The sequence below is a fragment of the Chenopodium album genome, chromosome 23 (assembly GCF_948465745.1).
Source record: "Chenopodium album chromosome 23, dcCheAlbu1.1, whole genome shotgun sequence".
Lineage (NCBI taxonomy): Eukaryota > Viridiplantae > Streptophyta > Magnoliopsida > Caryophyllales > Amaranthaceae > Chenopodium > Chenopodium album.
The window spans coordinates 36,622,290-36,645,290 of NC_137856.1; the positions used below are offsets into that span (position 1 = coordinate 36,622,290).

At 34.6% G+C, this 23,001-nt stretch overlaps 1 protein-coding gene and 1 pseudogene across 2 annotated transcripts; one reads left to right on the forward strand and one right to left on the reverse strand.

The window, feature by feature from the left end:
• Nucleotides 1-3,688: 3,688 nt before the first annotated feature.
• On the forward strand, nucleotides 3,689-4,702 carry LOC145609225 (heavy metal-associated isoprenylated plant protein 39-like). The gene is made up of 3 exons (XM_081664764.1): nucleotides 3,689-3,876; nucleotides 4,027-4,102; nucleotides 4,217-4,702. The coding sequence occupies exons 1-3, from the start codon at nucleotides 3,871-3,873 to the stop codon at nucleotides 4,528-4,530; spliced, it is 396 nt and encodes a 131-aa protein (XP_081520890.1). The 5' UTR covers nucleotides 3,689-3,870; the 3' UTR covers nucleotides 4,531-4,702.
• An 11,006-nt stretch (nucleotides 4,703-15,708) lies between these two features.
• Nucleotides 15,709-19,207, reverse strand: LOC145606644 (heat shock protein 90-1-like; annotated as a pseudogene). The gene is made up of 4 exons (XR_014105409.1): nucleotides 18,898-19,207; nucleotides 18,654-18,795; nucleotides 17,791-18,071; nucleotides 15,709-17,475 (listed from the first exon to the last, which is right to left on the reverse strand). The product of XR_014105409.1 is annotated as a heat shock protein 90-1-like (transcript).
• Between the last annotated feature and the right edge of the window lie 3,794 nt (nucleotides 19,208-23,001).

A 23,001-nucleotide genomic window follows, 5' to 3' on the forward strand; every position in this document is an offset into this window, starting at 1 on the left:
TATTCACCTCTTTTCCTATCTGTTTAATCTTAGTGTTTTTTTTGGTTGGTTTACTTCAGAAATTGGTGCTACAATTGGATGTCCAAAATGATTTGAATTGCAAGCAAAAGGCTATAAATATAGTCTCCTCTATTCTTGGTAATTTTATGTTCACAATAACTAGCTTTTCATTAAAATGTGGTTTTTTTTTTTTTTTTTTTTTTTTTTTTTTTTTTTTTGTAAAAAAAAAAAGTTAAAATTGGGTTGGTTTTTCGACTTTTTGTAGGGATTGATTCAATCTCAATGGACATGAAGGAAAAGAAATTGACCGTTATAGGGGAGATGGATCCAATAGATGTGATGAAAATAATAAGGAAGAAATATAGTGCTAAAATTATATCAGTTGGGCCTGCAAAAGAGCCTGAGAAGCCCAAAGAAGCGCCCAAAGAAGTGACCAAAAAGCCTGAGAAGCCCAAAGTTGTAGTCCCAGCGGTTGACTATGTTAATGCTATCCATGCACATAACACTTATTACTACACTGATCCATGCTACTCTAGATACAGGGGTTATACAAGAAGCGTGGAAGAAGATCCAAACGGCTGCGTTATTTGTTAATTACGTAGTACTCCCTCTGTTTCAGAATAAAATCGTTGTTTTCTCCAAAATTTAGTTTTTCCCGGTTCTAGCTAGTAAGTTGGAGTTTTTTTTTCAAACATAAATAATTAAGCTCTTCACTTTAAGAGCTACTAATTAGTGAAATTGCCTGAAAAGATAGAAATGGCTATTGTGACTTTTGTGGGGCAGAATATGTATACTTGTATTATTTTTAACTACAGTGAATTAATTAAATTACTGGTCCACTTAGCTGTAAAGTTTTTTCCATGTGCAAAGCCATTTTAATAATATACAAAGCAATTTTAAATTTTTTGTAAGAATTGGAAATCTTAAAAACACTTCAAAGAATTGGTCAATATTGTAATGTCTAGTGTATTATACTCCATGTCTAGTGGTATTAAAATACAATGCTAATTAGATTAATTTTGATCTATCTATAGGTGTTTTTTAAACACTCCACTCTCATTGGGCCCGAAATGTAAATGCAACATAAATTCCAATACTTAGGGCCTGTTCTCTTACGTTGAAATTCAGTTCAGTTCAGTTCAGTTCAGCTGAGTTCAGTTCAGTTCAGTTCAGCTCAATTCAGTTCAGTTCAGTTCAGTTCAGCTCCTAATTTCCTTCTCTTATAAAATATTCATTTCAGTTCAGTTCAGCTCCTAATTTCCTTCTCTTATAAAATATTCATTTCAGTTCAGTTCAGCTCCTAATTTCCTTCTCTTATAAAATATTCATTTCAGTTCAGTTCAATTCAGTTCAGTTCAGCTGAGTTCAGTCCAGTTCAGTTCAGTTCAGTTCAGTTCAGCTGAGTTCAGTCAATGAGAACAGGCCCTTAACGGCATAACGCTAATATTTCACTTAACATGAAGGGTGAAAGATTTGAGCTGGTGACCTTTTAATTCTAATACCATGTTATAGGATCAACCCGAAGTGATCAACAAGACAACAACTCAACAAAAAATTTAAGTTATGGTTGAAATACTTAAAACCCTTAGTTTGTCTATATGCATCATAATTATTTATTAACATATACGAGTATTTTTATCCATCAAAATATCAACTTTTTATAATTGTATAATTTTCCATAATGATACTTATAATTACACTGTATTATTAACGAATTGAAATTATTGACAAACAAATTGTTACAGGTAAACAAAATAGAGGAAGTAGTTTATAAATAAGCGTGTTCCTAAAGAATAGTTTGATATCACGTGATTGAGGTTTGGAAAAGCGAATGGGGAAAGACCATGTTATTATGTTGGCGGCTCCGCTGCTGGACAAGTACGATTGCAAAGAGTACGAAACTTCTCAACTGAAAATAATTTTTTTTGACAAACTGACCGTATAATGCAGATCATTTTGGATTAACATGACACAGTTCTAATTTTGTAATTTTGGTATAAGTCGTCTACTTATGACAAGTATTATCTTTTTAACAAGAATTAACTCAGGTTGTAAGCAATTTGATGTCGCTTAAGGAGGTTTCGGGATTCAAGTCTCACCCAACACGGAGGGAGTATTTACTAGTCAAACACACAAACAAGACAATACAAAGATGTCACTTTTATATTCAATACTTCAATCGAATACGATAATAACTGTTCAATCTTTGATCAATATTCAAAACTTTTCAAAACTAGCTTCATAAGACATGAAAAAACTTGTTCTTCTCACATGAAATTGAGAAGTAAATTAAGAAAAGTGAATCATAATTAGATAGTCTCACTTGAAAAAAAAATTGAATTGAAAAATAAGGACAAAATACTTAATATGGTGTTTGGGAAGTGGGAATGATGATTAAAAAGTTGAAATCATATATGAGGAAATTCAATTAGTAAAAAATTATACTCCGTATAATGTTGACCTTTACTAACCGGGAAATAAAAAATACTCCCTCCGTCCCCTATTGATGGTCACTTTTGCCATTTTTGGTGCCTCAAAATGTTAGTCACATTTGCTTTTTTCAAGTACTATTAATATTATTTTTTTACCAAAATTCTCTAACATTTACAAAAATATTTGTGCAAATTTAACTTTTCCATGTAAATTTTACTTTCCCATGTACTTTAATTACTTTCTCTCTCTACTTTTTTGCATACCCAATGTAAATTTACTTTTGCAATGTACTTTTTTTATTTCTCCTTAATTTCCGTGATTTTTTTAGCAAAAGTGACCATCAATAGGGGACGGAGGGAGTACAATAAGATCAAAGAAAGTAATAAGTTATGATAATCAAGGCTCAATATTCCATCAATAATTCAAAACTTGTAACCCCATCGAGCAAAAAAAAAAAAACAGTACAAAAAATGTTGTCCATCAACACAGACACATAATAGTATAATAGATTAATACTCTCCTTAGTAGCATTCTTATAATTCTTACTATTAAAAGAATAAATAACGAGTTTTAAATTATGAATTAGAGTCATAGGTGCCATTTTGATGTTTGTATAGGGTGCTAATTTTCAGTCAAACGTTTTAAATTATGACCAAATTGATTATAGTGAAACAGATGAAGCTAAGTGTTGCAAAATACTGAGTACAAAGTAATTTTAATGTTCCCTAAAATAAAAAAAATAAAAAAAAAAAGAAAAAGTAGTACGAGTAGTTTTAATATTCAATCAACAGGATTAATGAATGTTAAATTAAGATAAATTCATGTTAAAATAATTAATGAGCTATGGCATAGTATTTTACTCCGTACTATATTTCAATACTCCGTAATATATTATTGCCTATATACATTTATTTTAGGTTTGTTCACCTTATTAACAGTGTCTGTCTAATCTACGTTAAATCAACAACTTGGAGACATTGGAAGCTGCCTATAGCCTTACCCGACTGACACGCGGCATTCACTGATCCACAAAGACACAGTCTAAATGTCTAATGAATCAATGATTACTACTACTCGTAGTACGCACAAAAGACTTGGACTTTGTCGCTCATTTACCACTTACCAGCTTGTCAATTTTCGGGAAATGATTTTAGCACACTCTACATTGATTTTGGCACACCCCTATATGAAAAGAGCACAGTTTTCTATGCTCTTCTCATATAAGAGTGTGCAAAAATCATAACCCGTCAATTCCCTTTTCCTTACCCTTTCCCTTCCCCTTCCCCTTCCCCTTCCCCTTCCCCGTATAAATAGGACTACTCATGTTTATTCCTTCCTACATGCTTAATACAGTATTTGCCACTGCTTTCTACATTCTTACTTGTAATTGTTTTTATCTCCTCTCTCATATCCCTCAATCAAGAAAAGGATAACAGCATGCAGGTTAGATCTCTACTACTTTAAGAGAACAAGTCGATAAGATCCAACATATATATACACACATAACTACCCCGTGTATCTCATCTTGCTATTGAATTTTTAGTTGTTATTTTCATGTATTCATAATTTCGTTTTTGTTGGATTTTGCTTCAGAAGTTGGTGGTGAAATTGGATATCCATGATGATAATAACAAGCAAAAGGCTATAAAATTGGTTTCTTCTATTCCTGGTACACCTTTTTTTCTTCCTAAAATAGCCTTTCATTTTGTGGCAATATTTTCAAGAATAATTAGTTTCTTAAACAAAGGATTGGATATTAATAATTGAGGTTTGATTTTTGCAGGGCTTGATTCAATCTCAATGGATATGAAGGAAAAGAAATTGACAGTAATAGGTGACATGGATCCTGTGGCAGTGGTGAAGAAATTGAGGAAAAACTATTTTACTGACATTGTCACCGTTGGGCCAGCAAAAGAGCCCGAAAAGCCCGAAAAGCCAGAGGAGCCCAATACTGTGGTCCAAGTGTCTGACTTTATACATGCTATGCAGGCCCATAACTCCTACACTAACTCTTACTACAATAATCCACTATACTCAAGATACAATGGTTATGCAAGAAGCATTGAAGAAGATCCGAATACTTGTGTTATTTGTTAATTGAAGTAGAAGAAGAAAATTATTATTCATATTAGCTTAAGTTCATGTGTGATTCGAGATAGTGTTGAGTAGTATAGTTCATAATTGTACTATTGAATATTATAATAGTCAATCAATGTTAAATTGTTAAAGATTTTTGTAACACCAAAAGTATTGGAATTTTTGGGACTAAGGCTTTGTTCTTGTTGTTTGTATCATCAGAAGTACTGGAAATTTTGTTTTGCATGCAGTGGCTCAAATATATTATACATATTATACCACTAAAATGAAGATAAAAGGCTCTACAACATTTATGTTAACGTATCGAATTATCGATGACCATTTCATCAACAATAAATGAGAAAGTGGCTCTTGGCTCCTCAAATAATCATATTCATTGTAAATATACCCACACAAAAATGGTGCACCAAGCACATCATCATAAACAATATGCAGTTTCATGGTTTCATTCGAAAATTACTTGTAAAATGAGATCAGTCAGAGCAAAGAAAGCCAAAGGAGTACTTGTAAAAACTTGCCAAAAGTGAACTATACTTCTCATTGAGGATATGTATATATTCTTTGGGGTTATGTACCATAGACTACGGGCATCAAGCCATCAACGGGTACTTACACTACTAAGACCTTGCCTCTACCCTTTTTCTGCTATTCACAATTCACACTTAATTTTATTTACATGCGACAAGATTCTACTCTGTGAAACTAATTTTAATGAATCCATTTTTCTTTTCTTCTTTCCTTCCACATTTCGCACTTCACCAAAAAGCACGGACTGTGTACTGATACTTCTACTGTCTGTAACAACATTCTATACCCGACTTTTATATTCACAAACAAGCTCATTTTCATGCAAATCAACAAGACTACTAATTAAGTAATTTTGTATTACTGAATCTTTACCAGAAACGGTTGCTGATTGCTTTACTGTAAGCCCTATGCTCTGCTGCTTCAAGACTCATCTGTGCCAACTTCCTTTGTATCTGGAGGTGATGGTTAATTGGAGAATGGTTGCTCTCTTCAGCAACAAAACCTACAAAGAGAATTGGAACACTAAGTTTAGACGTATCAGGTAGAATCATCTCATAGAGAATCAGTGTGATTAGTCGATTACTACCTCTCTTTCCCATATACATGTCTGATTTCACATTTGTCTGATAATTGATAGGAAGACTTCTTAACACGTTAGACTCCTGATTGTATCTTGGAGACTGAAGAAACTGATGATAGATTGAAGGATCAGCTGAAAGAATTTTGTCGAGGTCAGGGCAGTAGTCATCAGCACGTGGCATTTTAGGCGACAGAAAATTCTCAACAGAGTCAAAGTTTGGCTTCAAAGGCAGATGACCAAAGGGAGGAGGAACAAAAGGAATGGGGCTGTGACGATTCTTCCATGAATTTTGAATTGTAGGAGGGGTACTGACACAAGCCAGAGAATCAGAAGGATGGACAAATTGATTCTTGGAATTTATCTGAGGTTCATGATACTGTGGATCTGGTGAGCTCAACTTTTGCTGCACACTTTCTGATCCTTTCAGCTTGTTTGAACCACGGAAAGGAGAAACACCTCTTTCACCTCTGATAGGGATCTCAGGACTATTTGGCTCTTCTTGCTCGAAGATATAGATCCCATCAACAGTAATCAAACTATCCTCATCTGGCAGATTGAGTTCCAAACTTGAACCAGCTTCATCAGCTATTTTTTCCAACTCAGGCTCTTTAACAATCCGATAATCAAGATTTTTGTGATCAGGGGAGCAACTGTTTAGGACAACACTGTCAGAGTCAAGGCAGTCAATAACGCATGTCTTTGATTTCTCCCTGAATGGAGCTTTCTGGCCATTCGTTGATGCCTCCTTTGACTTCTTTTGACCCAAGGGATTCTCCTTTGTTGACATTCCAGTAGGTTCTCCCCAAACTTTCCACCCATCTCTCTCAGCCTCAGACGAGATGTTACCATCATAATTATCTGGTAAGGAATGGCAAAAGAATTATCAACACTGGTATCAAACAGTAGGAAACGAAAGACTAAAACCAAGAGGCCAAGGGAGGAGGGTCTATGACAGAGAGACCACTGTTGTATTAACATACCATTATCTGGAAACCAGTGTATAAATTTTGATTTAGTTCTGGAGCTGTTTCTTCCATTCGCCATGACATCATATTTCTGCCAAGGATGAAAATTCAAAGGTCAAGAATCAATATATTAAGTACTCTTCTTAATATAATTTTGTTGGCATTATTTAAGGTCTGGTCTGATCTTTACCACAAATTTACAATGATGGTTTGCTATTAAACAAACCAATCATAATAGCAATGTATATAATATGTTGATCTAGGCAACATACTTTAAAAAAATGGCCTAGTTTATTGACATAATTGTTATATAATACTTGGACAACTCACAGGCTCCCTCTTTAGTTCACCAGCCTTTTATAACAGATAATTGCTATTTTCATGTTGCTAATCATTGCAGGGTGCTGTATAAGTGTTTTTAGACATATAAAGGTCACCTTCACGAAATGAGAAGGAAATTATGTTGCTGATTTGATAGCAAAGAAAGCTAGTTCTTTTTCTGGATTACATGAATATCAAATATAGCATTATGTAGTGCTAGTGTGCTACCCATTGAAAGACTCTTGTTTCATCATTAAAACTAACCTGGTGCCTTAGTGATTGACAAAATCTAATCATACATTCACAGAAACAGATGGATTTGGATTGTTGAAGTGGGATTACATAAATGGCAGCTCATCCAAATACATATTGACTATGCATGTCATGTAGGTTTTTAAATCATTTATATCCAAATGGAGAGCAGGTGTGAAACGGGGATCAAAGACTCGAAACTTATTGCTACATTTCAAGTCTGCCGAGTCCTAAGCAAGACGACAAAAAAAAAAAAAAAAAAAAAAAAAAAAGGAAAGAAGCACGGAATAAACAGGTTTGCAATCAACAAATTAAGCACATAATGGAGCACTAAATATTTACTGGCATATAATTTTGAATAGAAATGAGTAACTGGTCACTAAATCTCATTTAGATTATCTTTGAAGTAGTGAATTCATATAGGCTATTGGCCTTGGATGCAATGGCAAGGTAAGGACATTTATCATTCCTCTCTCAAGAATAATGATTGCAAAAGTAACATATGAAGTTACTAATACAAATCACCTTGAGTTCAACGGCTTCAACCAGAAGTGATGAACAAGCATACCTCATCGAGAAAGTAAGCATCAATATCCTCTGCTTCTTCTAAATTCATAAGGACAGAGAACCGACCTCCATCCAAAATTTGACCCTGAAAAGGCTGCAACTGCTCTTTACTGATTGCCACTCCAGAATCCACTTCAATCAATTGGTTTTTAGAAGTAAACTGTTGCACCATTGGATAGCTAGATTAGTAAGTTCACCTTTTAGCCATTTTAAGCAAATTGTGTGGTCATTGCATAGCTTGTAGGTTTGTAAACTGAAACTGAAGCACTAGTTGGCTTAGACATCATTCCATAGCAGATTGATACAGGAAATTCATTTTTGACACAATAATATGGCAATAAAACTTTTGAGGTAAAATCTAGTCATTTTATTTTAAAAATTATCATTCACTATTGCACATTCACACAATCACATGTATGAGAAGCTTACGGCATCATATATCTCCTATAAACAGATCAGTGAACAATTTGCACCAATAAAACAAATTAACGTATAACTTGGTCATTCAGTATGATACTACAACAGCCATTCCTTTAATACATATTACAATACTTACCTGTGTCGGAGGGTGGTGGTCAGGATTTTCTTCTGTATGGTACTTTTCAGAAGCTTCCCCAATAGAACAGAGGCTTTCAACAGATCCAGAAATAGAAGGAGAGATGGGTGAAGGACTTTTGTTGCTGGTAGCTGCTGGCGCAGCTGAATGGTCTTCCAGCACTAGACAAGTATCTGCATCAGAATTTTCAATCTATTAGTTTGACTTGTTTTTGCCTTTCCCGAATTGCCCACAATTGAAAGGCAAAATCAAGTCAAACTTATAATGAATTGCCCACAATTGCTCATTACTCCTTCTATGTTGTGAATAAGAAAAAAGTTAAGAAAGCTTAGGAGTAAACCAGCAATTTAGGTACCACTTTAGATAAAATCATGAATATATCTAACCTGAAAGCCTATATAAATACAGAAGACACTATCCATAGCATAGGGTACACAAAAATCACCTTTCCTCCAATTTCCCTCCATTGACCTTGCCTTGTTCGACCATTCAGCACATTCAGATATTCCATTGCTAGAGGTGCCATATTTTAGTTTACCTGAATGATTCATTGCCTGAACAAAGCACAAAGGGTTTTTAAAAATCTCTAAATCAACATTTTAAACCACAATCAAATCTGCAACTAAATTACAATAAAGAATAACTGCTTCCCCTCATCCCTATTACCCCTCTCCGCACATAAAGAGAAGCACAAAGACAAACAGACCTTATAAAATGGAGGACGATATGGTTCGTTGCACCTGCTCAGCAGGCCGCTATCAGTCCCTGGAAGTTTTTTAACTGACCCTTCTGATCCAGCTGATGGTAACTTTGAAGTAGACCAGCTTCCTAGAATGCTATTATGTTCAGGATTTCGAATTGATGTCATAATAGCAGTACTTCCAGGTTTTTGCCAGGAATGATGAGATTGATTGCTATGAAATGTGCCATGATCTGTGGTATATCAAATGCTTCAGCGACTTTTTTTAGAAGTAATCACATAAAAGTGCAATATTCAGTTAAAATCAATCAAATGCAATCAAATTAAGAGCACAATAGAAGCCTGTTGATTTTGCTTCCTTTAAGAGAAAAATGTAGCTGCAAGAGAGGCACTTTGAAGGCTAGTTAGCTGCCTCAATATTAAGAGCATCAAAATTGTAGGATTAATCGATATGGCTGAATCTCCAATAGAAAGGTGTATTAAATTCTTATGTTTTCTCATGCTAGCTAGTAGCTTTTGTTCCTGCTTTAAGAAAATTTGGGTCCGCGATAAGAGAGACTATTATTACTAAGTAGAAAGATACACTGTGTGTGTTTGTGTGTGGCAGAGAGGAGGTAACAGCAATAAGACATAAGGACTTGCTATCTTTTGAGCTCAACTTAAAACTTCCCATTTTTAGAGATGAATCTCAACTAAAATCACCGCATAGATTGCCAGTGAATATTGAGTCATGACCTGGTAGTTTCTAGTGTCCAGGTGCACTCTTGCAAAGAAATCAGTTGACTTTGCATCCTATTAAGATGGAAGAGAAACGCGTAGCTACAAGTGAGGTGCTAAGATGGCTAGTTAGCTACTTCAATATTAACCATAAGAAAGATGAGAATTCATCCAAATCAAAGAATAAAATCGATCAAGATTGTAGAGCTCAACGATATCCCAGACTAGATGCCAGTTGTCAGTTGCTCAATAAAAAAGTTCATTAACACATAAATGGCTGACCTTCCCATAGAAAAATGTTTTATTTTTATATAGTTTCTCATGCTTTCTTTTGTTCCCAATTTCTTACAATTTGGGCCAACATAAATGAGACTATTATTATTAAGCCAAAAGAAATGTGTATACATAATACATATACATACATCGCAGAAAGGAGGTAATAGCGTTAATACCTGTGAACTTGCAGTCCTTTGAGCTCAAATTATAATTGCCCCACTTTTCTGATGAATCTCGACTTGAATCACCCCATGTCCTGCCAGTATAAACTGATTCAAGACCCGGTAGTTTCTGGTTCTCAGGTGCACTCTTGCAAGCATCATCCAGCTCACTGTTCAAAAGCAGATTTAATAAGGAATAATATGTGAAAGATCTATGCCCTCAAACTTGTGCGAAACGAGTTGAGGCTATGGAAAAAAAAAATAATCATACATAAAAAAAACAGGCAACCTGATAAGGTATCTAATTAGACTCCTAGGATAGCACTAGATCAATATTAAAAAAAAAAAAACCAGCAAGCTGTTTAAAGATTTAGGCCACATCCATAACATGAAAAACAAGATATTAACAATTCATGCATGGGAAAACTTGACTCAGATGTTGCAAATGAGCAGGTACATAAAAGCTCTATATATGGTACGTATAGAATAAGAAATCAACAAGTGATTAATCGGTAAATATTGTGTTACTTTTGACTTCATTTTGCTTCCAGATCCATCTTGGATACTTAGTCTGGATATGATACTTAGATACTTCAATTCGGACTTAAATCATTCAATATTTAATAAAAAAAAAAGGTCATGTCTACACTTGGATCTATCTATGCTTTGTGTAGGACACTACACATAATGGAGTCCAGTTAACATGCTGTAAAATAACTAGAACGTTGCAAATTAGCTACTCCGTAGTCTATAATGGCTTTCAGCCACGGTTATGAGTTTTATGACGCATAGAATACGAAATCAACAAATTTTCAATCGAAAATTAACCAGAATGTTGCAAATAAATTGAGTATATACAATTTCTATACATACATATAGAATACATACACATCATGCCATTATGGAGTAGTACACATCAAATATTTCTTATATAAGAGCTAAAACCTCCAAGAAGACTAAAAACACTGACAGGTACAGTAATCTTGTAAACCTTGATTCAAACAAAAACTTTCTTAACATCAATCTTCATAAAACTACAAATAATCTAAAAGCAAACATAAAAGTTGCACAGATGCTAAAAATAACTACAACAATTGAACTGTTACATGCAACAGATAAATCTATATGATCAGAACACTAGCGCGCGAAACGATTGCGTAAACAACAAGCCACATTGCATCAAATTTCAAAGTTTTTGGAGTGATAATTGATAATATTGCAGCATTATTACATTGATTAATCGTCACAGCATAATAACAACAAAAAGGCGCTCAAAAATTATTCGAAATATAGTATGAAAAAAATGCGAATTTCACCTGAGAATAGACCGATCAAATCCAGCAGGTAACGCTTTCGTATAATTCACTTCAGCGAAAGACAACAAGCAATCTCTTGAATACGAAATCCTCGAATTTCTGAATCTTCAAAAAATTGCACACATTATGAATTTCAGTACAAATTACAGTACAGCGAATTTCAAAAGCACAAAAAATTACAGAAATCTTACTTCCGGATTCCTCCAGAATCTTCGTTCGATTTCAAAGCTACTTCACTGCTTCGACATTCGCCTTCGCAGCTCATTCTTCGAAATTCTCTCTCCTCCAAAAACGCAAAACCTTGACGTTACAGATGCTAAGATAATCGAAAAACTGAAAAAATAATGATGAAATACTGAAGAATTGCAGGAAAAATAGTGAAGGAAGAAGATGATCGAACTTAAAGTAGAGAAAATTTACAGAATTCTGCAGAAAAATGGAGGAGAAAAAGTTAATTTGAGAGGAAAATGCAGAGAAAGAGAGATGAAATTGAAATTTAGGGTGAGAAATGAAGGAAGAAGAGTGTTGGGAGATTTATAGGGTTTTTGATTGTGTAGTAAAATTGTGCTTTTGAAGAGATTGCTAAAATTGGTAATGAAACAGGGAGAGTGGAAAGAGAGAGGAAGGGGAGGAGTGTGTAAATCAGTATATCGACTTGATGGGAAAATGAGTAAGATATGCGCGGAATATTTATTCGTAACGAACGGACGTGTGTATGAAAGAGTTTGATTTATTATAATCCCGTCTTGTTTTGTAAATGTTAATTAGCTTATTAGATGGTCGATATTTAGTAAATTAGTACTCCGAATTTTGTAGTTATTAACTCATGTACGGAACATATATTTTACCGGGTAATTTTTCAATTTGAGTTTTAAACAAACTAGAGTTACGGAGTATGTTATTTTCAACTTTAACTTGATACTAAATTTTTGGTAGCTTTTAATAACTCCACTGATACTTAATTAGTACTCTCTTTGTATTTTATTTATTAACCACATTAAGCTGGATAGTAGAAGAATGAGAAATAATAATAGAAATTACAAAGTGATAATGACTTTTTTTTGTTTATCAAGGGGTTGTTCCAAGTATTATTGATACCTTACAAACTACAGTCATAAACTCATATTCAATGTATTAACTTATCCAAACCTATTCTTTTCTCTCTCTCTAACCCTCATCTCTATCCTCCACCACCTCCACCGTTTCCCCTTTTCGCAGCTTCTGCTCGCCGGCGACTGGCGGGTTTTGCCTAGCCGTCGCCGGCGAGCCCAACTCTTCCGTAGTTTTCTTTTTTGCTATTTAATTTTCGTTTTTTTTTGGTCAGTTAGTGAAGAACAGGGGTTCCTCTTCGGTCGTCCGTTATTTGGGTTCATTGTCAGTTCTTGGCGGCTTGCTTCAACAAATCAAGAACCAAAGGCTAGTCTTAACACCGCCGTCGAAAGGAATTTTGTTAATTAATTCCCGATGGTAAAGGTAAAGTTAGGGTTAGGGTTTCCTCGTGTACCCAAGGTTAAGTTCAACGAGGGGTTCTTTGCGATGTCGTTGACGGTTGTTCTCAGTGTGGGTTGGGTTTGTGCGGTTGGGCCGGTGAGGTTTGATCAAACTTCGTTGTCTTTTCCTCTGTTCTCTTGCAAGTTTGTTTGTATGTTTCTTTTAGTGGGTTGTTATTTTTTTTGCTTTAGCCGTTTTATGTTGTTTTTGTTTAAGAAGTTGCATGTTTTGTTGATTTGGTTTTTATTTTTCATTAATTCTCTTTCTCTTCTTGGTTTTGAGTTAGAGTTCCATAGAGTAATTCTAGTTATGGAAGTTATCGAAGTGTTTTCATGGTCTTTGGAGCCTAGTTGGTGGGTTTTGAGGGTTGTAAGATTTAACTATCCCTTTTTAGTTGGGTTGGTGGTCCGAGTAGTAGCCTTGTTGGGATGTGAATGTGTTCCTCTGGTAGTTAAAACAGTTTTACTAGGGGAGAAGTTATTTGCGCAGGTGGTGGATGGTTTTCCCTGCATATGGAGTTTGCAGGAGGAGTGTGGTTATAAGGGAAGAGTTTGGTTTGTAGGTCTTGTTGCTAGGTTGTGGGATGATATAGGCATTCAATCAATTGCTATCATCCCTTTGTTAGTTTGGGTGATGACAAGGTCTGTCATCGCTGTTAATCAAGATCTTGACGGAGGCTACCCATCTTTGATGTTTGGGTTGAGCAAAATCCTCCATTTTCTTGTATTCTCTGTCAGTAGAGTTGCAAGAGGAGAACCTGCAATTGGATGCACGGTTTCTCAGAGAGTCATTAGAGTATATGACTCTATAGGTTTTGTTCCGAGACTCCTAGGATGCAGTTATGTTTTTCGGTCCCTAGGAGTGGAATGGTGTCATAGGTTAGTTCTTCAGCAACAAGGTGCATGTTTCGGGTCCTTTCGTCTCCCTACAATTTTTATTACGAGTTCCCATCGCTTTCAATGCCAGTTCGGGTTCTCTTCAAGGTTCGTGCTCTGCGCTCTTGGTCCATCTCGACTGTCTCAGTTCATTCGGCTTCTCTTGGTCCACAGTTTGGATGCGGTTTGGTCTTCTGGGTTGTGCGGACTCCGCAGCTCATGGTTTGCTACACAATCGTTTCAGAATTTTGTTCTCTTCGATCTTCCTGTACTAGTTCTTAGTGTGTGTAGGTTTTTTATGTTCATGTATTAGTCTATTTAGGTTGTAATCATGTTTTTATTTATATAATGAGTTGATCTTTGTCAAAAAAAAAAAAAAAAAAAAACCTATTCTTTTTGAATTAAACCTAGCTATTTAACTCTATGGACTTGTATTATCTTTAGATAAAGTTATAATTGTAATTATAACCTTATCTTGTTTAAAATTTATCAACGTAAGGTTATACACTCCAATTTTTTATTTTTTTTTATGAATTACTTAATTCTGCTTCCTTTTTTTTTTCCTTCTTATTTTGCTTTACATAACTTGTTGGGGTTTATGTATATGCTTAGTGTCTGATTTAAACTTAATATTCACGTATTAAAATGCCAACCACGTTAGTTAGGGTCTTGACTCTTGAGGGAGATCCTTTTACATTGCTGTTCAATGTGGTGGTACTCTTTCATGAACTCAAGGCCAACAACACATAAAGATATACTACCCTCCGTCTTCAAATTATTGTCCTCTTAGGTTTGAACACATATATTAGAACAAAATACTCTGTACTAAGATTTTTAGAGTATAAGAGTATAATTTCAAGCATTTTTAAAAGGCTTGACCCTTTATTTTGTATCTTGTCTTTATTTTCAGTGTAACTATAACAAGAACTAGTAGGAATTTTGACTATAGGCATTTTTATTTTGACATACCCAAACCCTCCCCACTATGAAGTCGAAAAGAGACTCCATTGTTCTTGGATCAGGTCACACTTTTAAACTTATTCTGATGCATTGTCCTCTTTTGTTACCTGTTTTTTTTTTACCAGAACCCTCTCATCAACATCTAAATGACTAAAAAATTAGTGACACTATTGAATACTCAAATTGGACCAAGAGAAAGTATGCTATACAATGAACCAACTAGACAGACCATGAGACCTGACGTGATCGAACCATTAAACTGGATTATATGCAAATACGGGTGCACAATGAGCTGAGTAGGCGTGGCTTTAAACTTTTGTCCACTTGGAGTCAAAAGAAAAATGCTCAAGTAATGATAATCACAGTATGACTGATGCTTTGTTAGTATCCTTATTCTGTTCCTAATGCTCAATGTTAACGAAGAAGCCGTGAAATTTTTTTTGGGTGAACATATTAGGAACAAAATCATTTGAAAAACTATCTGTATGTTCACCAAAAAGAAGTAGATGGTGATTTGCACAGATATCCATTTCAGTTGACAGACAAACAATCTGTAAGTTTGCCAAAAAGAAGTAGATGGTGATTTGCACAGTTATAGTATAGTAGATTTCCATCTGAAACTTCTACAGTTCAGTGTTTGCACTAACCAAAGTTTTCAAACAAAGCGCACAATCCCCCGATTCTAGGTCATTCAGACAATTAGAGTCTGATTCAATGTGCAGCAGTAGGGTTTGGAATGGCTTTAAACTAAATGCAAGGAGATAAACGAGTTGTGTAAGTCACAGCCTTCAAAAGACCAACAAGTTTCAGATTACAGAAACCGTTAAGATTTGTCAAAATGAGGGGCAAAGAGGCAAATCAAAAGAATTAATAACCAAAAGATTTTTCTATTGATTATTGAACTTGACCAAGTTACACATAGAGCAATACAATCAAGTTCGACATAGAAAACAGAACAGACTCAATACTAGAAGACACTTAAAGCAACCAGACCAAAAACTCGCCTTAGGAAATAACTACTTAACTAATAATAAAAACATAACTTTCTTTGTCAGACTAGAATATATCCACTTTATCAACAATGGTAGAAAAAATTTATGTAAGATAATCACCAGCTTAATCAACTTCCTCCATCTTGCTCTCCTCAGCAGCATCTTCCTCCAGTGCAGGCATGTCAGCATCCTCAGTCTCTTCCTCATCAATGCTCAACCCGAGTTTCAACATCCTGTGGATCCTAGCAGCGAAGGTGTTTGGATCCTCAAGACTGAAGCCAGAGGTCAGCAGAGCAGTTTCAAATAGCAGCATGACAAGGTCCTTGACTGACTTGTCGTTCTTATCAGCCTCGGCTCTCTTCCTGAGCTCCTCCATAATACCATTGTCAGGGTTGATTTCCATAGTTTTCTTGCTAGACATGTATGCACCCATGCTGCTGTCCCTCAAAGCCTGCGCCTTCATGATTCTTTCCATGTTTGCACTCCAACCATATTCGCCAGTCACCAAGCAGCAAGGAGAATCAACAATTCTGTCAGATACCACAACCTTCTCAACCTTATCACCCAAAATGTCCTTGATCACCTTGCACAAGTTCTCAAATGACTGCTTCTTTTCTTCTCGTTTCTTCTTTTCTTCCTCAGTTTCATCGTCAAGTTTCAACCCTTCCTTGGTAGCACAAACAAGTTTCTTGCCTTCATACTCCTTCAACTGCCCAACTGCATACTCATCAATGGCATCAACCATGTACAGAACTTCATAGCCCCTCTTCTTGAGCTTCTCCAAAAACGGAGAGTTTTCAACGGCCTTTTTGCTTTCACCAGTGATGTAGTAGATGTCCTTCTGCCCTTCCTTCATTCTTGTGACATAGTCCTTGAGGCTAGTCATCTCCTCACCACTCTTAGTTGAGTGGTATCGAAGAAGATCAGCCAACTTAGACCTGTTTTGGCTATCCTCATGGACACCCAACTTGATGTTCTTCGAAAAGGCCTCATAGAACTTGTTGTAATCATCCTTGTTCTCAGCGATCTCATTGAACATTTCAATACATTTCTTCACCAGGTTCTTCCTAATCACCTTCAAAATCTTGTTCTGTTGCAACATCTCACGAGAAATGTTGAGTGGAAGGTCATCTGAGTCAACAACACCTTTGACAAAGCTGAGGTACAAAGCTGAGGTACTCTGGGATGAGCTCCTCACAGTTGTCCATGATGAACACCCTCCTGACATACAGCTTAATGTTGTTAGGCTTCTTTCGGGTGTCAAAGAGATCGAAAGGAGCCCTCTTAGGAACAAAGAGGATGGCTTTGAACTCAAGCTGCCCCTCAACAGAGAAATGCTTGACAGCAAGGTGATCTTCCCAGTCATTAGTCAAGCTCTTGTAGAAGGAAGCATATTCTTCCTTGGTAATCTCCTCAGGTTTTCGGAGCCAAATTGGCTTCTGCTTGTTGATTAGCTGCCATTCATGCGAGACCTCCTTGATCTTCTTCTTCTTTTTCTTGTCCTTCTCCTTCTCCTCATCGACATCTTCGACCTCACCCTCTTCTTCCTTCTTGGGCTCATCTTCATCCTCGTCATCACTAATCTCCTTCTCTGTAGTCTTCTCAGTCCATAGGTAAATTGGGTAGCTGATGAACTCAGAGTGCTTCTTCACAAGATCCTTGATCCTTCTCTCTTCCAAGTATTCCAACTGCACATAAACATATCAGACTCATTAGTACTCAAAGAACTTCATATAATCATATTCTTACTACAAATTAATTATTCTCACCCCTGATTTCAAATTTCATTTCCATAATCTTCAAATAAACAGATAATATAATCATTTTCTTACTACAAATTAGATATCAAAATTAACTCTCAAGAAGTCAAGTGGCAGTCTCATTTTAGCTTGCAATTACCATTTTAATTGATCATAACACAACCAACACTCACAGGTAATCAACAAAACAGAAAGATTATGTGAAACAATGAACAGAATACAATGTGGTCAATTAAAATGTACCTGATCTTCCTTGAGGAAGAGAGTGATCTTAGTACCCCTTCCAAGTTGTTCACCAGTTGTATCCCTTGTGACGGTGAAGGAACCGCCGGCCTGAGACTCCCACACGTACTGCTCATCATCGTTGTGCTTGGTGGTCACAATGACCTTTTCAGCAACCAAGTAAGCTGAGTAGAAACCAACACCAAATTGCCCAATCATGCTTACATCTGCACCAGCCTGCAATGCCTCCATGAACTCCTTGGTGCCGGATCGGGCAATGGTACCCAAGTTGTTCACCAAGTCTGCAGTAATTCAATCATGATGAGTATATTTCTAACAGATCTTTGGTATACACCAAACATTTATCTTATTATAGTGCACAAGAAATTTCATAAGATTGATAAACATAAGAATTAATCAACAATAATACACAAACTTTTCATTGTACATAATGTAATGTATAGACTTTCTGTAATTCTGTTTCTACTAACATCACATAAACAACTGTGCTACAATATACATATCTAAATTGATTACTGAAGAACAGAACTGAGAAATTTCTTATAAATCTAGGTAAAACTTCAAAATATGTCCTTCAAAATACATATTAATAATCATGTATTTTCATCTACATTATGATTTACATACTCAACCTCAGGTAAATATGAACAATAATAATCAGATAGAATTAACAACAATGCAAACAGCACACATAATTGATCTAAATCATGGCCATTGCAAATAAATTAAGCATCACATAATCCGAAATTTCTAAGCTAAATTCCAGAAGAATAAAATTCATGGATTAAAAACACAAAAAAAATCAGAAGATAATTTGATACGAGTATAATGTGATTCAAATTCAGGTTAATTAGATACATTACCTGCTTTAGTCATACCGATACCACTGTCAATAATCGACAGGGTCTTGTTAGCCTTGTCAGGAACAAGCCTGATGAACAACTCTGGTTGAGCATCAAGCTTACTCTTATCAGTCAAACTCTCAAATCTAATCTTATCCAATGCCTACAAAATCAAAACCACAAAAATCAACATCAATCAAATGCACAAAAATCAAAATCATCAAAAAAAAAAAATTAAAAAATCAGAGGAAATGAAATAACATACATCGGAAGAATTGGAGATGAGTTCACGAAGGAAGATCTCCTTGTTAGAGTAAAAAGTATTGATAATTAGACTAAGAAGCTGGTTGATCTCAGCCTGGAATGCAAATGTCTCTGCTTCACCCATTGCTACGTCCGCCATTGATGAACCTTCAAGAGAACAACAAAAACCCTAGAAATTTCGCTTTTTAAAGGAGAGAAAAAATTGATTGTGAATTAGAGAAATGCTTTGAGATTTGCTTGCGATTAACAATGGAAGATTTTGTGATGGAGGAGAGAGAAAGAGGAAGGGAGGTTTATATAGGAGAGTGGAATGTGTTTAAGGTTCTGGAGTGTTCTACCCTTCTCTAGAGTTTGAAGAGTGTGTGTGTTTTTTTTGGTGGGTTTTTTTGAAATTTTTTGGAGTGAAACGACAGCGTTTTGAGCGTTTACTATTTTGATGAAGTCGTGTTTTTTTAAGAGGGGGGATTCGAGAAGGTTCGAGCCAGCTAGTTGGGTCTGGAATGTTCCCGGTTTTTTCGTGAAGGTTTACATGAAAGATTGAGGGTAACGAAAAGAATGGGAAACCAAACGTTTTTGTGGTTTTTCATTCATTTGTCATTAACAACTAGGTTAACTCCCGTGCCATGCACGGTCATAATTAAACTTTACAACAAAAATTATAAATGATGGTGTTAATTATTCAACAATAATTTATCCAAAAAAAAATTGTAACAAAATAACTTGAATTTTAATTTATACCAATTAATACCAAATTCATAAAGGTTATTGAATTGAATTTTATTAAAAAAAATAAATAATATAGTAATAGAAATTTAGAAGCTATAAGGTTTTACATAAGAAAATGAAAATATTAGCTTATATTTGTTCACGCACTTTGACCCATATATGAACTCATGTACATTTGTCCTTATAATTTGTTGACACACTTTGACCGGCATAATATAAAAATTTAGTTGATTTTATATTACTTTATGATAATTAGTATTATGTAATTAACTTTTTTAAAATATATATTTTTAGTGAGAGTAGGGGTTTTACATTGCATAAATGCATAGATCAAAGTAATTAGATTGTAGAAAAGTGTTTGGTAAATAGCTGATTGTTTAAAGCTAATTGATTATGTGAAATGACCAATAAACCAATTATAGGGTAGGTAGTTCATATTAGAAATTTTAATTAAATGGGGATATAAGTGTCATTTCAATATAAGAATTGAATAGGCTAATTGAAAAAGCTCCCAAAAGGAGCTTTTTGAAAAAGAGCTTATTTAGTGGAATAAGCTCTTTAAACAAGCTACTTACCAAACACCTTGAATTGACCTATTTAATAGTCAATAAGCTAATGTAGGTCAGATAAGCTAGTTACCAAACACATCCTATGTTGTTGGATTATTGTCATAATATTTGCTTTTATAATTTTTTATTTCCATAATTTTAATAATATTTAATTAAAAATATAGATGGTCAAAGTTGTGTCTCGATAATTCTAGCTTATAAAAAATGGAGGGAGTATAATATAATAGAATGATTTTATGATTTTGTTTAGTTGTTCTTGTAAACATTAGATATAATTTTAAGATTTATTCAAAGTATGCTACCAAAATTATTTTTCTATTTTTAATTTAAATAAATTAGACTGTCAAATAGGAAAAAAATTGATAATATTATAATAATCTTAGATAATGATGTATTTCAATACCTTATTTTTAATCTATAGTATATTTCAATATTTGTAATTAATAGATATCTCGTATATAGAAAGAATATATGTTAAAAAAATTAATTGAGTATGATTGGATTAAATGTGCTATCAAAATGGAAATAAGAATTATTTGTATGTTATAAAATGGAAGTCATTAAATTTCAACAACAAACACACACAAAAAAAAAAAAAAAAAAAAGGAAAGTAAAAAAGGCGGGAAATTTTGTAATGATATCGTGACAAGTGTCACTTTAGATTTGCTTTTAGTATAGGTTAATAATAATTGATTTCCCCAACCAAATGTTATTATCTACGTACAAATCCTACGTATATCTATTTTTGAAAAACTTGGTTATCTTTTTTGAAATACTTGGCAATGTATGTCATTTATGATAATTTTTGTAAGAATCCATTTAAATTAGTACGGAGTAAAAAATTTTAATAAAATTTTCGTTGATAAGAGTATATTTTATCAATAACTTGATGTAGTAATATTTGATACACACTAGGGGTGAACAAAAATTCTGGGTACCCGGAATTGGAACCGGAACCGGTTAGGAACCGGTGGGTCCGGAACCGAGATTGGACCCGGTGGTTCCAATTCCGGGTAATAAATTAAGGACCCGGTTATATCCAATTCCAATTCTCAACATTTTGGACCCGGAACCGGTTGGGTACCCGGTTACCAAATATATCCTAAACTAAATAAATTTTAAATAATAAAAATATGTTAAATGTATCTTATTTGTACAATAAAAAAGTATTATTAATACCTAACATGAATACAAATAGCTTAATGCATATATAAATATAAGTATTAAACACTAATAATGATACTAACTAAAATAAGAATTATAATTTGTATTATATTTTAACAATTACATACATAAGTGGGTACCCGGAACCGGAACCGGTACCCGGTGGTTCCAATTCCAATTCCTAAATTTTAGGACTTGGTTAAACCAATTCCAATTCCAATTCCGAATTTTAGGACCCGGTTCCAACCAATTCCAAGTCCGGGTCCTAAAATTTTGACCGGGTACCCGGTTTGCTCACCCCTAATACACACTAAGGAGTAAGGACCTTAGAATTGATATTTCCTACCCCGTATGTTTACCTTATTTCCCTCCACTTAAACACACATTCATTTTAATATTATTTAGGAAATTCTATTTTCAAGCAGTGGCGGAGCCAGAAATTTTAAATCGGGAGGATAGATGAACATTACATATTTTGACAAAAATGTTGGAGAAAAAAAACTTCAATACTTAAACACACAGAAAGTTCAATGGTTAACATCTATAGCTCAAAAAATCCAATATACGGAGTACTTAATAAAAAAGCAACATCATATACCAATTTTTCCTCCAAAATAATTGTTTATGAGTTCGGAATTTTGAAATATTCCAACATTTGCAGCTAACAAGGTTTGAACTCATGTTACTTGTTAACAATTGCACTCCACTCACCACCACACCATCCCATTTGTCTAGTACAATATCCCACACAATAACTTATTTAACTGACTTTTTTGCGGAAGTGGGGGGGGGGGGGGGGGGGGGAGCTGTCCCCTTTTGTACCCCTATGGCTCCACCACTGTTTCCAAGGAAATTATCTTCTAACCAAACAAAACCTTAGTTAATACACTCATGATTTCATGAACATATGATCGATGAGCTCTAATAACTTGTATCCAGGCTTAGTAAAAGCCTATCGTCCAGCTAAGCACCTACACAGTCAATATGGATCAGCTAATTTCAACGTTTGTTCAAGGATAACCACTTCGATGATAAGGCCAATTTGAATTTATGTGAATAAGAAAGGAGATAAGAGATTTTTTAAAAGAAAAAGATAGAGAAAGATTAGATATAAGTGAGAGAGATCGTACCTCATAAATGAGCAAATCAAAGGTAGGGGTGTTTATTCGGTTTTCGGTTTGGATTTTGGCCAAATCCAATCCGAATTATAATTCGGTTTTCAATTTTTCAAATCCTATCCAATCCGAATTACTCTTCCAATCCGATCCGAATTAAAATTCGATTATTTTAGATCCGATCCGAAAATCCGAATAAAAATAAGTAGATTAATAATGTCTAATAATCTAGTACGATAATATAAAATTGTAGTCATAATTAACATAATTTGTTTAACATCAAGTCAAATTAAATTGTTCAAATAAAGTAGTTAGTCTAAGATGCAACACTAAGAGTTCATTACAACAATTAAATAGCAACTTTTTTTGCTCAAAGTAAGAAGCAACGACTTTTTGTCAAGAATTCAGCAACTAATTCCAACACAAGGCAACATGAGGCATCAACTTAAAACGGATTGGATTGGATTGGATTTCGGTTTTTATCCGAATTATGGTCACCCCTAATCATAGGTATTCATAAATGATCAAATT